The following is a 16,203-nucleotide window of genomic DNA, read 5'->3' on the forward strand; positions in this document are numbered from 1 at the left end:
ACAGTCAGGAATATAAGAAGAGCTCAGTGGATCAGGCCAGCGGCCCATCTAGTCCAGCATCCTGTTCTCGCAGTGGCCAACCAGGTGCCTGCGGGAAACCCACAAGCAGGATTCGGGCACAAGAGCCCTCCTGCAATATCCAGCAAGTGCCATTCAAAATCAATTACTGCCTTTGACCATAGCCATCATGGCTAGTAGCCATCGTTAGCCCGGCCCTCCATGAATTTGTCCAGGCCTCTTTTGAAGCCATATAGCTTGGTGGCTTCCACTGCCTCCTGTGGAAGCGAGTTCCGTGGTTTAACTGTGCGCTACATGAAGAAGTGGAAGGCGGGTGGCGCTGTGGTCTAAACCACTGAGCCTCTTGGGCTTGCCGATCAAAAGGTCGGCTGTTCGAATCCCCATGACAGGGTGAGCTCCCGTTGCTCTGTCCCAACTCCTGCCAACCTAGCAGATCGAAAGCATGCTAGTGCAAGTAGATAAATAGGTACTGCTGCGGCGGGAAGGTAAATGGAGTTTCCATGCGCTCTGGTTTTCATCACGGTGTTCTGTTGCACCAGAAGCAGTTGAGTCATGCTGACCACATGACCCAGAAAGCTGTCTGTGGACAAACGCTGGCTCCCTTGGCCTGACAGCAAGATGAGTGGCACAGCGGCCCCATAGTCGCTTTTGACTGGACTTAACCATCCAGGGGTCCTTTATCTTTACCTTTTACCTTTACATGAAGAAGTACCTTCTTTTAACTGTCCTGAACAGTCCAACATTCAGCTGCATTGGATGTTCACACAGTCTAGTGTTATGAGGAGTGTTAGCAAGGAGAAGGATATTTTTTAAAAAATAATTGGCCCCCATGTGAAAAAGGTTCCCTACCCCTGATCTACAGTTTCAGAACTTCGACTTGGAAGAGCTTACAAATGTGCCCTAGGCGAGGAGCCAAGAAGTCTGTCAGGCCAATATCCTATTAACCATTAGCGGCCAGGCACCCCTCCCTCTTCTTAGAATCCATTTAGTCATTAAATAAACAGCTCTCAGTACACTCCAGAATGCACGGATCATAAGAAAACAAGGAGGCGAAGGGATCTGGCTGGCTGGCTCTGCTCCTGAACGGGCTGGATATTAACAGGGCAAAGGCTTTCAGGGTTCAAATATGGTCTGGTAGCCGGTTTCCTTTCCATAGGAATGGTCCATTTGTGTGTTCAATCGAAGCTTTGCTTGCACAAACAAATCTGAGAGTTGCCGCTCCGGGGACCCTCCAAGGAGCAGGAGAGAAGACCTTGGGGCATGAGGACAGCCGAGTGTTGGGGAGCAGTCGTACGTGCCTCCTCGCACTCAGAACACACTGGATAAGGGAAGCACCCACATTTTGTTCAGAAGCAACCTCAGAATAAACAAAAGAGCGCCAGTCGGCCGTGGAAGAGAAATGACTGGTAAGAAAAAGATTTCTCTCTCGCTCTCTCCATTAAGTGATAATGTTCTCAAAAGGGAGGTTCAGTTCCTCCACTCCCTCTCTCACTTTCTAAATCCAGTATGATGCCCTGGGATATCAGCAGGTCCCATGCTAGGCATGGGGCGGGGCCAGAGGCAACAGTGGGTGGAGCAATGGGTGTAAATTTTGCTCGTGTACAAGAGGCGAATATCTGCACACACACACACAAACAAACACACATCACCATTCTCTGTCCTCCAGACAAGCAAGAATAACTATCAGAGCTCAAGGACACATCCTAGCTAGGAGGGTGCAAAGCAGGGGCAGGGAGGGGTGTGGCCTTGGGGAAGGGGTGTGGCTTGAGGAGAGTCCCAGGGGCCAGAAAAAGAATCCTGGAGGGCCACCCTCTTGTATTAGGGCTACCAAGGCACCCAGAGACCAGGCTACACAGGGAGAGTCAATAGGATCCTTTCTGGCCCTTCCTGGTCTCTTTGCTCCGGCAACCAATTGCCCAAGCGCAAATTGGACAGTTTGTCGGCGCTGCCTGAATACCTAGTTTCACCCCCACTGACCACTGACATTTCCACAGCCCTCCTGGAAAGAATGAGAGCATCTTTTTTTAAAAAAAAAAATTTTTATACTTTTCAGGTTTATACATTTCACTGATTCTACAATCATTTTGACATTTCAAAACTTGACTTCCTTCCCCCTCTTTCCGCGGTTCCTTAAATTCATTTTTAATGCTGTATCTTCTTAATTTTCTCATTTATTCATCCACTCTAAATATATACTCTTATACAATAATCATGCCAATGTTCTTATCTCTTTACAATTTATCTGTAAATATTCATAAACCATTTCCATTCTTTGATAAAAAGTTTGTTCTCTTGATTTCTTATTCTTCCAATAAATTTCACCATTTCTGCATATTCCATAAGTTTTTTTATTCATTCTTCCTTTGCTGGGGCTTCTGCTTCTTTCCATTTTTGGCCGAGCAACATTCTTGCCGCAGTAGTCGCATACATGAATGAGTTTATATACAGTTTAGGTAGTTCTATCCCTATAATTCCCAAAAGAAAAGCTTCTAGGTTTTTTTAAACAAACGTTATTTTAAACATCCTTTTCAATTCATTATATACCACATCCCAGTAAGCTTTAACCTTCCTACAACATATGACAAAAAGAACCTTCTTTCTCTTTACATTTCTGACACTTATTTATTTAGATTGACACATTTCTGCCAATTTACTTGGTGTTAGATCCCATCAATACATCATTTTCATATAATTTGCTCTTAAACTGTAACATGCTGTAAATTTTATATCCATATTCCACAATCATTCCTATGCTTTCATGTCTATATTATGGCCAATCTCTATTGTCAAGATTGAGAGCATCTTAACGGGTTTCTTGTCCTCCCTCCCGAGAGGCACCAGAGGCGAGGCCGAGGCAGGAAGGAAATGGATGGTGCTGAGCGAGGAGGAGGATGCTGCGGAGGGGACCCTGACTGGGGAGCACAGCCACAAATTTATCCCTGAGAATCATCTGATCCCGACTGTTGTGCAACCAAGCTGGAAGGAACTGCACCAGGCGGCCCGGAATGGGGACACGCACCTGGTCAAGCAGCTGTTGAAGCAAGGGGCGGACACAGAGAGCAGGTGAGGCGAGAGGGGAGGGCCCTCTGCTGCCCCTTCTGGTGTCCAGGAGGAAGTGCAAGCACTGGGCCTGAGGTTGCGCTGCCTACCGTATGAGTCAGCAACGCTATTAGTTAAGAACAGGAAGGTCCAGCTTCCATACCCTACAACATTTCACTGATGAAAATAGGGACGTCCTATAGTATTATATCTATATTTACAGTCATACCTCGTTGTTACGGCCGCTTCAGGTTGCATGTTTTCGAGTTGCACACCGCGCCAAACCCAGAAATCCCAGAACGGGTTATTCTGGGTTTCGGTTTTAAACAGGTTTTAAAGCTTAACATTCGTGTCAATTAATTTTTGAATGTTCTAAATACAGTCAAACCTCAGTTCCTGAACGCTTCTGTTATCATACGTTTCAGCTCCCGAACGCCCCAAACCCAGAAGTAAGTGTCCCCGCTTTTGAACGTTTTTCGGAAGCCAAACGTTCAATACGACTTCTGCTTGAGTGCAAGAAGCTCTTGCAGCCAATCGGAAGCTGCGTCTCAGTTGTCGAACATTTCAGAAGCTGAACAGGCTTCCGGAATGGATTACGTTCGACAACCAAGGTTTGACTGTAGTTGTTTCCAGTGCTATCTTTCTAGAAGAAGAGGTGCCAGAGCTCACCGTGAACTTTTCCCTTGTTTTCTTGAAATGGCAATGGTGCCCACCTGAGATGTGCCAGAACTGAGCTCTCGTGAGCTCTGGCAAGGGGGTGGGGGAAGCAGCCCTGGCTGTTTTCAACAATTTGTTTCATTCTCCTTGCAAACTGCGTCGAGGTTGCTGTTCTGTTCTGTTTCACAACCGGAATAGCCTCGGAATGGCCTCGGTCCAGTATACCTGAAGGAGCATCTCCACCCCCATCGTTCTGCCTGAGGTCCAGCGCCAAGGGCCTTCTGGCGGTTCCCTCGTTGCGAGAAGCCAAGTTGCAGGCAACCAGGCAGAGGGCCTTCTCGGTAGTGGCGCCTGCCCTGTGGAATGCCCTCCCATCAGATGTCAAAGAGAAAATAAACTACCAGATTTTTAGAAGACATCTGAAGGCCTGTTGTTTAGGGAGGTTTTTAATGTTCAATAGATTATTGTATTTGACTTTTCTGTTGAAAGCCGCCTGGCTGGGGAAACCCACCCAGATGGGTGGGGTATAAATGTTGCTGTTGTATAAATGTTGCTGTTGTTGTTTAGTCGTTTAGTCGTGTCCGACTCTTTGTGACCCCATGGACCATAGCACGCCAGGCACTCCTGTCTTGTACTGCCTCCCGCAGTTTGGTCAAACTCATGTTCATAGCTTCGAGAACACTGTCCAACCATCTCTTTCTCTGTCAATCCCCTAGTGCCCTCAATCTTTCCCAACATCAGGGTATAAATAATATATTATTATTATTATTATTATTATTATTATTATTATTACCATTATTATTAATGGGAAACCACCCTTTCAGAGATGAGAACGGCTGGACCCCCTTACACGCCGCCTCTTTGAACGGCAGCGCCGCGTTGGTGAAGTTTCTCCTCCAGCGTGGAGCGATGGCCAACGCCAGCGATGCTTCTGGCTACATGCCTCTCCACTGCGCCGCTTGGAGCGGCCACAGCCAAGTGGCGGAGCTCCTCCTGCGCCGGGGTGCAGCAGTGGAGGCGCCGACCAACGGAGGCCTCACCGTGCTCCATTTCGCAGCTGCCAACGGGCACACCCTGGTGGTTCAGCTCCTCTTGGGGCACGGAATGGACCCGGCCAGCCTTGACCGCCGCCAGTGGTCGGCGCTGCATTGGGCGACGGCCAACAACCGATTGCATATTGTGGACCTGCTGACATCGCAGGGCCTCAGCCCAGATTTAGGAAGCAGAGGGAGTGTCACACCACTGCATGTAGCAGCCGAGAGCGGAAGAACGGAAGCTCTGAAGCTCTTGCTTGCCAAAGGCGCCAGCGTGAATGCTCAGGACAGCCTAGGGAGAACGCCGCTCTCCATTGCTACTAACAACGGCCATAATGAGGTTAGATTGTTTGTTTGTTTGTTTGTTTAAACAAAATAAAAAAAATCCTTCCAGCAGCACCTTAGTCATTGGTATGAGCTTTCGTGTGCATGCACGGTGGGAGCTGGTGGTGTTCTCCAGATGTTAGCCAATTAATTCTTATTGCTTTTCAAAGATTTTAACAAATTAACAGCAAATTAATCCAAATTTAATCCAAATTTTAAAGTTGACTTCCTACGCTGCTTCCATGATGTTTCTCTTCCCTCCCTTACTTGCTGCTCAATGTTACGTACTTCTCCTAATTCCATTTCATAAAATCATAGAATCATAGAGTTGGAAGAGACCACAAGGGCCATCCAGTCCAACGCCCTGCCAAGCAGGAAATTTCAATACTTAAAATATTTTAACATTTTATTATTCATTTCCCCCCTTCTTCATTTCCCATCAGTACATACCAGTATTTCGATTTCTGCTTAGACTTATATAACTACAGTGGTACCTTGGTACTCAAATGGCTTGGCTCCTGAACAAATCGGCCCCTGAACGCCACAAACCCAGAAGTGAATGTTCCAGTTTGCGAACGCTTTTTGGAAGCTGAACGTCCGACACGCCTTCTGCGGCTTCCGATTGAGTGCAGGAAGCTCCTGCAGCCAATCGGAAGCCGCACCTTGGTTTTCAAACCATTTCGGGAGTCGAACAGACTCCCGAAACGGATTAAGTTCAAGAACCAAGGTACCACTGTATTACATATTTGCAGAATGTCAAATAGAATTACTCTTCACTTTGTCAGCCCACAAAAATAATTGGTTATAAATCAATATTCCACAAATATTGGAATATGCCCTCCAGATGTTGGTGGACTACAACTCTCATGATCCCTGGTCACATTGGCTGATGAGAGCTAGAGTTTGTCCCCTTCTAAGGCTGTAAAATCTTTGAAGGGGACATGGTGGTGAGGAAGTATGGCTATCAGAAAAGCATCCTGTACTTCAGAATTTGCCCCATGAATTCCTATGCCCCACAAATAACCCAGAGATGCATTTTAATAAAAGCACACATTCTACTCATGTAAAAACACCAGGCAGACCCCACAAATAACCCAGAGATGCATTTTAAATAAAACGGCACATTCTACTCATGTAAAAACACGCTGATTCCCGGACCATCCACGGGCCGGATTTAGAATGCTATTGGGCCGGATCCGGCCCCTGGGCCTTAGTTTGCCTACCCATGCGCTAAGGTATGCACCTAGGCTAGGGGTCCCCAAACTAAGGCCCGGGGGCCGGATGTGGCCCAATTGCCTTCTCAATCCAGCCCACAGATGGTCCAGGAATCAGCATGTTTTTACATGAGTAGAATGTGTCATTTCATTTAAAATGCATCTCTGGGTTATTTGTGGGGCCTGCCTGGTGTTTTTACATGAGTAGAATGTGTCTTTTTATTTAAAATGCATCTCTGGGTTATTTGTGGGGCACAGGAATTCGTTCATATATATTTTTCAAAATATAGTCCGGCCCCCCACAAGGTCTGAGGGACAGTGGACCGGCCCCCTGCTGAAAAAGTTTGCTGACCCCTGACCTAGGCATTGGGGGAGGTTTTTTTTAAGCCAAACATGTATTGAGTACATACTCAAACTCAATCATAAAGGACATTCTTTTTATTCTTCAAAGAAGCTAAAACTTAAATTAGCTTATTTATCATTTTTTTCAGAAAAAGAAATAACAGCTAAACTTTAATTTAAAAAAATACAAACTTTAAAAAATGAAACACAAAACACCATATTTTTTTTTGCCAGGACTTTACAAAGATACATGATCTAACCAGATAATGAGCTCACCCCAACTGACCAAAGCAGATTAAGGTTTCTTCATCTTCCTGTCCTAGAGAATGAGCAAAAGGTGACGAGCAGAGGCAGACGCAGGCAGAAGAAAAAGGGTGGAATGGCTTCTACTTGAACTGCTTCCAGAGACAGAGGTAGGCAGAAGCTAAAGGTCAATTCCAGCCTTTTTCTTCTGCGTGCGTCTCTCTGTGTCTGCGTCCCTCCTAGTCGCTCCCCCTTAGTCTCTCCCCTATCGTGCAGGCCAGTTATGGCAGCTCAGGAAACCCCCCCCAAAAAAAAACATTAGAGAACTTGCGGCTAAAGTGGTGTTCCAGGGCTTATGTGAGTGCCTCGTGTTTGCTATAGTTTCCTCTCCGTTTCGCTAGATGGTGAAGCTTCTACTCCAGAGCCAAGCAGCTGTGAACCTGACTGACCGCTACGGCTGCACTGCCCTCCACAAAGCTGCGACCGAGGGTCACCTGCCAGTCGTCTCCTCCTTGGTCAGGGAAGGTGCTGCGAGAATCGATGGGAGGGACCACCTCAACCTGACTCCACTTCACCGGGCTGCCAGCCGCGGCCACGTCGCCGTCGCCAGCTTCCTCCTGGACGAGGGGGCAGACGTCGACGCCGCTGGCTGGCTGAGCAAAACCCCCTTGCACCTGGCTGCAGAGAAAGGGCACTTCCCTTTGATGGAACTCTTGTTGGCAAAGGGGGCAAGCCTTTTCCGGAGGACTCAGTGGAAGGAGACAGCAAAGGAGCTGGTCTCAGAGAGGGCAAGTCCTGGAGGCATCACTAGCCTGGATGAGCCTGGGCCACCTCAGTCTCCCCCCTCCTGTAACTCTATAGCCTCCTGACTCAGCCCTCCGCCTGGTCTGATCACATATTAAACGCTTGTCTTTTTAGTATTGTTATTTATGGTTTGATGTACAGAGGTTCAGTTGTAACATCAGTACTGCGGTACTGGTGGGTGGGTGTATGAGAGCCAGTCGGGGACAGCAGTTAAAATGTAATGATAATAATAATTTATTATTTATACCACACCCATCTGGCTGGGTTTCCCTAGCCACTCTGGGCAGCTCCCAACAGAATATTAAAAAAACACAATAAAACATCAAACGTTAAAAACTTCCTTAAACAGGGCTGCCTTCAGATGCCCTCTAAAAGTCAGATAGTTGTTTATTTCCTTGACATCGGACGGGAGAGCGTTCCACAGGGCAGGTGCCACTACCAAGAAGGCCCTCTGCCTGGTTCCTTGTAACCTCGCAGTGAGGGAAACGCCACAAGGCCCTCGGAGTTGGAGGACCTCAGTGTCTGGGCTGAACGATGGGGGGGGGTGGAGATGCTCCTTCAGGTATTGGGAATCTGGGAGACTAGGGTTCAAATCCCCCCCAAGGGCATGAAACTCACTGGGTGACCTTGGGCCAGTCACCAGTCCATCAACCTAACCTACCTCACAGGGTTGTTGTGAGGATAACATGGGGAGGAAGAGAATTGTGTAGGCCTCCTAGAGTGTGAATGTAATAAATGAGGCTTCCTCAACCTCAGCCCTCCAGATGTTTTTGGCCTACAACTCCCATGATCCCTAGCTAGCAGGACCAGTGGTCAGGGATGATGGGAATTGTAGTCTCAAAACATCTGGAGGGCCGAGGTTGAGGAAGCCTGTAATAGATAAATAAATAAATGTGTAAGGGAGAGGCAATAGCTTTGCGTAGTCCCAGGCAACCTCTGGAGGTGAAGCCCAGCACCCCTGCCCCCAAGTCTCTCTTGCTGGCCATTGAGTCCCTCCCAAGACCACACCCTCTCTCCTCAAGCCACACCCCTCACTAACCACACCCACTCTCCTCAGGCTACCCCATCAGTGGCCCTGTGAGTGTTTTGCCAGCTAGGGCAAAAGATAGGTCTCTAGGAGAGACCCCCCCCCCCTTCCAACAGAAATCCTGGCAAGCTGCTTGCCACTCAGTGTGGCAAGATGAACGCTCTGGTCTGACTCAGTATATGGCAGTTTCCTATGGAGATATGTTAAATTCTCTAACTGGTTTTTGTGCTGATTATGATGATAGCAAAGGGATTCCCTGGTGGGGTTTGGGAAAGAGAATTGATTCCCTTTGCATTTAAAGGGGAACCTACCAAATTCACACTTTCCGGAACAATATGCAGACCAAACCGCAGGCATCCTTCAGAATTTGCACTTCTCTGAATTTTGCCATGCAGTTCTCCAACCAAGCAATGTTTACAAAAACACAGACATTACAGGAGAAAAATATATATGAATAAAATGTGTTTATATACAGATGTGAAATATATATGAATGTGTTTATATACAGATGTGTAAGGGGAAAATTTAGCAAAACTGTGTTTTTAGCGTGAAAATGCTATTGGATTTCCACGAGGATTTTTAAAATAAACAGATAAATACTGTAAATAGCAAATTGCTGCATGAATGTGGAAGACTGGGTTTAAGGTTGGGGAGATGGGAACTGGAGGATGGAAATGGACAGATTGGCCATACAGTACAGTATATGTCTGATAACTCAGTCAGTACAGTACTGTAATTTACCCCTCCGTCCATTTTTTAGTTAATTGGACAACATTGGGTTTCGGACGAAACAGTGACTCCACAGGTTAGGGCACTGAGGGCTCATTTTATGTCCTACCGTGAAACGTCGTGTCTCTAACGCTAAACGTTGCAGGGGACAATTTGCAGCTGTTTGGCACCGCTTTCAAGTGAATCGGATGACATCGAAAATTTGGCGAAAATTTGAATGTCACAGCTGCCTATGTTCTGCCTCTTCCCAAAGCATAAGCTTTTCATGGAAGGTAAGAAGATGAGTGACTACTAGCCATGATGGCTGGGAGGCAACCATAATCTGAGAAAAGATGGGTGTGTAAATGGTAAAATCCTCAACAAGACACATTTCAGACTACCGGTACATTATGCCAGACAGTCCTTTCAGTGGATCTGCTCTGACAAACAAACGCTGGCTTGCAACCCTTGCAGTGCATTCCTATGTCTACTCAGAAGTAAGCCTTGTTAATTCAGTGAGACTTGCTCTCAGGTAAGTGGCACTAGGGCTGTGCCCAAAGTTAATCTTGCCCAGAGTAGACATCATGTCAGGACCATTGATTTAAATGGGTATAGATAATAATTTTATTATTTTCTTTTTAGATACATTTTTTTTCAATAGGTCTACTGTATTCTGAGTGGGACTGGCGCTGCATAGAATCGTTGCCTCAATGACCTGGGAACAGCCCTTAGTCTTTAAGATGCCCCAACAACTTCATTTCATGCATTTAAAGCCCATCCCTGGGAACTGTAGTTTCTATGGGTGCTGGGAACTGTAGCTCTGTGAGAGGGTAAACTACAGCTCCCAGGCCTGAGTTAGGGCAACGCATAGTATTAGGAGACACTTGACTCCCTAAATACCATACATTTAGTGCATAGTATTTCAAAAGCACATCAAAATGCAAGTAGATAAATAGGAACCGCTACAGCGGGAAGGTAAACGGCGTTTCCATGTGCTGCTCTGGTTTGCCAGAAGCGGCTTTGTCATGCTGGCCACATGACCTGGAAGCTGTACGCCGGGTTCCTCGGCCAATAATGCGAGATGAGCGCGCAACCCCAGAGTCGGCCAGGACTGGACCTAATGGTCAGGGGTCCCTTTACCTTTACCTTTAACTTCCCCCACCCAAAGAATCCTAGAAACGGTGGGGTGCTGGGAACTGTAGCTCTGAGAGGGGTGAACTACAGTTCCCAGGACTAAGGTGGGAGAAAGCATGGTTTTACAACTCTTGGTAGGCTAAACACAATACATTTAGAACACATTCCTTTCTCTGCCTACAAAACCCGCAGAGAACAGTAGCTTCAGCGAGCTACAGTTCCCAGCACCGTTAACAAAACTACAGTTCCTATATTTTGGGTGCGCTCTTTGGTGCTCCAAAGGTATGGTGCGTCTTGTTTTTTGTTCTTTTGATTTCGATGGAGACCAAGCACGATAGACCCAAAGAGAAGCGGAAGGCAGGGGGCGCGCGTTTGCCTTCAGCCTCTTCGACTCTCCCTTTGCACAGCGTTATCTCCCCACCCCCCACCCCCGGTTGCAAATCGCCGCTGTTTGCAAGCCCGGAAGGGAAGCCTTGAAGTTTGCACCGCGTGGCTTCCGCCCTCGCTTTTCCTCCTTTGCAAACCCGAGGAGGAGGAGGAGGAGGTGGTGGGGAAAGCGGGCTGGGATGGTTTTCCTAACGGCCAGCCTTTGGGTCCGGACCCGCTTGACCGATCGCTTTTGGCGGAGGCAGGAGGTGCTGAAGCATGCACGGGTAAGAACTGGGGATCGGTGCCCTGCTCCCCCCCCTATAACGCCCCCCATTGCCCTCCCCACCTCATTTGCTCTTTTGCAGCCTGTTTCCTCGCTACCCACGTGAATCCATTCATTTACTACCTTCTGCGGTGGGTAGGCCCGTATTCGATTAATCCCTGCTCCGAGTAAGACCCACCGAAATTAACGAGAGTGTCGGAAAAACCCTGGAGAGTGACCTTGGGCTGGTGACTGCCTCTCAGCCTCGCCAACCTCGCAGGACTGTTTTAGGGGCTGAAATAATTATAATAGTAATAGTAATAAGCATTAACATTGGAGGCAGTCTGCTTAGTTCACTTTGCAAGAAGCACCAGATAATATAGGGCATTGTAATTTTTTTTAAATTATTCAGTGTTTTTACCCATTTCACTCATTGCATGGTGTTGTCATTCTTCTTGAGTCCTAAATATTTCTACCACCAGTCCCTTCTCTATTGAAAAGAACTGAGATGCTCAGAAAAGGGGATGTAGGAGATTAGAAACACATGCTAAAACTTCATTTTCCAAGGCGGCTTTTGGGTGGAAGTACTAGTAATTTATTTTAATCCAGTTTGTATTGACATTTAATTTGACATTGTTTTTTCTTTAAAATAATAACACGTGGGCGGTATCCAATTCTAGACCTTCTGTTCTGCCAAATGCAGCAGTTCTTTTTAAAGATATCAGGACAAAAGGAATGAGGAGGTGGAATCTAAGACATGCCATCCTATCTCCTCGTCACAATGTCTTCCGCGTTGTTTCCCATAAACCTTCCTCAAAGAAGACCCACTGTAGTTAATATTATTATGCTTTATATTTATTAGTCACTTTCCTAAAAAAAAAAAAGTCACCCAAAGCGGCATAGTAACACAATTTAAATACTAAAACCACCTAATAGGCAGACATGCTTTACCGTAGGTGCATTCCTATCAGTGGGTCTACTCTGAGTACAACTAGCATTGGCTACAACCCTATGGTTTTCTTTACCCAAAAGGAAGTTGGAAATTGCCCCCCTCCACAATATTCTGCGGGCGAATCCTAAAAGGGCAACCAGAATCGCCTCTCCTGTTAGGATACGTCCAAACATTTGGTGTCCTGGAATGGCCCAGAGCTCCTTATTTCTCCCAAAGAATCCTGGGGGTGTGATTTGTTAAGCGGGCTGGGAATTGCACCTCTGGGAATTGCAGAATATTCTGTGACAAGGAAGTGCTTTGGTGAGAGGAGATAACCTTCTTCCTGTGCTGCTTCTCTTAACGGAAGACCATTTGGGTATTATTATTTTTTTACAAGAATTTTTATTAATTTTTCACATAAACACACAAAATAACAAACATTTAACAAATACATCCACTAACCCCTACAATCACATTTAACAAAGGATAAGAAAAAGAAAAAGAAAAAATCTTTCGGATTTGTTTTTTCACTCTAGTCCTGCAGTTTCTTTTACCTACTTATTCAAAGTCAGTTCGTAGGATTTATTTTAGTCCTGCAAGTGTCCTTAAACTTCTACAATTCTTCTCGATATATTCCACAAATTTACTCCACTCTTTTTGGAACTTTGTTTCATCCTGGTAACGGATCCCATGGGTCAACTTAGCTAGTTCTGCATAGTCCATCATCTTCGTCCTCCACTCCTCGACTGTCGGTAGCTCCTGTAATTTCCATTTTTGGGCCAATAAAGTTCTTGCCGCGGTTGTAGCATACATAAAAAGTCTCTGATCTTCTTTAGCTATTTCTCTACCCATTATACCCAATAGAAAAGCTTCAGGGTTTTTTGGAAAAGTATATCTAAACATCTTTTTCAACTCATTATATATTTGTTCCCAATATTTTTTAACCTTTTCGCATGTCCACCACATATGCTAAAATTCACCATCATTCTCTTGACATTTCCAGCACTTTTTACTACCTGTTCTATACATTTTTACTAGTTTAACTGGTGTTAGATGCCATCTATACATCATTTTCATAACATTTTCTTTCAATGCGGTGCATGCAGTACATTTCAGTGTTTCATTCCATAATTTCAACCACGCTTCATTGTCAATATTATACCCAAAATCTCTTGCCCACCTTATCATAACCTCTTTTGTCAATTCATCTTTTGTAGACCATTCGAGCAACAAATTATATATTTTTGACAATAACTTTACACTGCCTCCCAACAATTCTGTTTGAAATTTGGACCTTTTTTTGGTCCAAATTTGGGTATTTTTCTTAGTGTGTGTGCGTTTGTTGCCTTTCCAGCATTTCCGTGGGCGGAAGAACCGTTGCTACAGCTTGGCCGTCCGTGCCGTCCAGAGGGCTTTCATGTACGCCACGAAGGCCAGACAGCGGAAAAAGAAGGACATGAGAATGGTAAAGATGGCGCGAGGTTTGCGCGTTCCAGTAACACAGCCAAATTTGCGCAGGCCCGATTAAGGGGTGGGTTGCTTGCTCTGTTCACTCTCTCTCTCTTTATGGGTGAGAAACTATAACGCAGTCCTTCATTGGAGGCTGGTTCATCAGAGCAGCTTGTGGCGCTGCCCCACCAGTCTCGGTTTGCCTTCCAGCAGCCCCTGGCTGCCTGCCTCCTTACTCACCACCCATCCACCTCCATTTCAGTGTTGCCTCTGTAGATTTCAGCAGGGCAGCTGGAGATGAAACCAGAAAGTTGGCTCCCCCCCCCCCAATTCTCATCTCCGGCTGTACCTGCCCTTGGCTCTGGTGCCACCTACTTTCAGCCTCCTGGCCTTCTCACCTACCAGTCCAAATCAGTAGCAGCCTTCTCAAGAGGTGTGGAGAGGGTGGCAACACAAAAACAGGCCTTCTCTGCAGTGGAACACTCTCCCCAGCGAAGTTCGCCTGGCGCCTTCATTATACGGCGCCAGGCAAAAACGTTGCTTTTTAACCAGACCTTTGGTTGATCTGATTGACATCCTATACCCTTTTAAAATGTGGCTCCTTTTTTAGGGGGGTTGTTGTTGTTTTTTGGGTTGTTGTTTTTATTTTGATTATATATTGTGGGTTTTTATGTTGATCTTTTCTGTGAACTGCCCTCTGGGTATAGGGCGGTTTAGAAATTCAATAAATAACCATTGCATTTATGGAAAGTAATGCAAAATGTATACTTTAACATAACAGGTTTCTTTTTTACTTAATTAAAGGTGTTTTTAAAAGACTGGACAGCCCTGGGTGCCAAATGTGGACATCTGTACCTCTATCTGACCCTCGGAACGCTTCCCAAGCCACACCCCCTTTCCCCAGGCCATGCCCCACACTGGTCCTACTCCCCCCTCCCTTGAGTGCTTTTGACCAACTGGGATGTGTCCTTAAACCCTGATGATGTTTTTTGCTTGCTTGGATGGAGGGGTGTATGTAGCCTGCCACATTGAGATAAAAAATGACAATCGCTGCCCCGCCCCCTTTTGTCTCTGGCCCCGCCCACCACTGGCACCTGGACCCTGGAAGGTTTTCCAGAAGGGAATGCGGCCCATCGGGCTGGAAATAACCTCCCTCCCCCACATCCGCATTAGATTAGCCCAGAGGAACATGCCTGCCTTAGCAAAACATATCTCTGAACTCTCCCGTTTCTGCTTTCAGCTTTGGCAAACCAGGATCGAAGCGGCATCACTTGAACATGGTCTGAAGTACCACGTTTTCCGTGGCAGTCTCTCCCAGGTAAATGGCTTTCCCTCACCCCTTCCTTAGCATAGGGCCTGCTTCTGGAATAGCTCTTGTGGACCACCACCACCCATTGATGAGCCCACCAGCCATGAATGACAGTTGAGCACAGGGCATACATGCATGATTTGGTAGGCACCTATTGGGCCATAACAGGCTGTGTTTAATTTGCTAGCTGCAAGTTCTGTGTGTTTCCCTCCCTCCTTTCCCTGCAACCTTTTTTTTAAAAAATGAAATCTGCTTTTGAGTTTTCCACTTTGGGGAAACATAGGAAAGCTACCTTATATTGAGTCAGACCATAAGCCCATCTAAGTCTTGTTTTACTATAAGTCAGTAATGTCTACGCGGACTGGCAGCACCTCTCCAGGGTTTCAGACAGGGAGGCCCGCCCTTCCTTACCTGGAGATGCCAGGGATTGAATCCAGGACCTTGTGCCTGCAAAGTAGATGTTATACCATGGCCTCAGGCTCTTTCTGCTGCTCACACCGGGTTCCAGCTAGGCTGAGTGTTGGATAATGGCTGGAGTGTTGGCCGAAGACCCAGGAGACTGGGGTTCAAACCTCCACTTGGCCATGATGCTCTCTGGGCGACCTTGAGCCAGTCACTGTTCACAGCCTACCTCACTGAGGTGTTGTTGAGGGTAAGAGGGAAAGAACCATGTATTGTCAACTTGAGCTCCTTGAAGGAAATATGGTATAAACCCGCATCAACAGCTTCCTGGTGTATTTTATCCACTTCCAGAAAGGTTGAGTTGCCTCTTAAGTTTCCCTCCTCTTCTTTTTTCCCCATCTTTCAGTGTCAAGTGGAACTGAACCGGAAAACACTGGCCGATCTGGCAATCTACGAGCCGAAGACATTCAAGTCCTTAGCCTCTTTAGCCAAGAGGAGAGGACAAGAAGGCCTTCTTGCCGCCCGGGGAGGTGGAAAGGAACCCGAAGGGATATTTTCACGCATTGTGAGATGTACATGAAGCAGAGGGCTGTTACTGGCTTGTGGGGTTGTGCTAGTATTAAAACAGGAATATTTATACTAAAAAAGTATTCTGTCTCAATCTGTGGTCCAAAATTAGTTCTTTCCAAACCCTCATAATCAACCCAGTTTGATTTGTGATTTGTTGAGGTGATACAGAGATTCTCTTCGTTGCATTTTAAGGTGCATGGATTATAACCCAGTCTGCAGAAGTAATTTGTGTGTTTGTGTATGAAGAACTTGTGCCTGGCAATTTATTTTTTAATTGTTGCCTTGGTTTTCAACTGAGCAAAAGGCTAGTGGAGAGTGAGGCTCTGCCCACTGACAGTTCAGTATGTAGGAAGCTGCCTTATACTGA

At 46.3% G+C, this 16,203-nt stretch overlaps 2 protein-coding genes across 2 annotated transcripts; both read left to right on the forward strand.

Moving 5' to 3' along the window:
- Positions 1-1,002: 1,002 nt before the first annotated feature.
- Positions 1,003-8,558, forward strand: ANKRD65 (ankyrin repeat domain 65). The gene is made up of 4 exons (XM_035119916.2): positions 1,003-1,424; positions 2,853-3,081; positions 4,539-5,088; positions 7,273-8,558. The coding sequence occupies exons 1-4, from the start codon at positions 1,418-1,420 to the stop codon at positions 7,738-7,740; spliced, it is 1,254 nt and encodes a 417-aa protein (XP_034975807.2). The 5' UTR covers positions 1,003-1,417; the 3' UTR covers positions 7,741-8,558.
- Positions 8,559-11,031: 2,473 nt separating this feature from the next.
- MRPL20 (mitochondrial ribosomal protein L20) lies at positions 11,032-15,913 on the forward strand. The gene is made up of 4 exons (XM_035119437.2): positions 11,032-11,197; positions 13,461-13,571; positions 14,796-14,873; positions 15,673-15,913. Exons 1-4 carry the CDS (start codon positions 11,111-11,113, stop codon positions 15,844-15,846), a joined length of 450 nt encoding a protein of 149 aa, XP_034975328.1. The 5' UTR covers positions 11,032-11,110; the 3' UTR covers positions 15,847-15,913.
- The last annotated feature ends 290 nt before the right edge of the window (positions 15,914-16,203 follow it).

Source organism: Zootoca vivipara, chromosome 6, assembly GCF_963506605.1.
Source record: "Zootoca vivipara chromosome 6, rZooViv1.1, whole genome shotgun sequence".
Classification (NCBI taxonomy): domain Eukaryota; kingdom Metazoa; phylum Chordata; class Lepidosauria; order Squamata; family Lacertidae; genus Zootoca; species Zootoca vivipara.

Coding starts and splice junctions, on each gene's coding strand:
- ANKRD65 (XM_035119916.2), top strand. Junction 3,082..4,538: donor GGGGCGGACACAGAGAGCAG/GTGAGGCGAGAG, acceptor CCACCCTTTCAG/AGATGAGAACGGCTGGACCC. Junction 5,089..7,272: donor CTAACAACGGCCATAATGAG/GTTAGATTGTTT, acceptor CCGTTTCGCTAG/ATGGTGAAGCTTCTACTCCA.
- MRPL20 (XM_035119437.2), top strand. CDS start 11,111: ATGGTTTTCCTAACGGCCAGCCTTTGGGTCCGGACCCGCTTGACCGAT. Junction 11,198..13,460: donor AGGTGCTGAAGCATGCACGG/GTAAGAACTGGG, acceptor TTGCCTTTCCAG/CATTTCCGTGGGCGGAAGAA. Junction 13,572..14,795: donor AAAAGAAGGACATGAGAATG/GTAAAGATGGCG, acceptor TTCTGCTTTCAG/CTTTGGCAAACCAGGATCGA.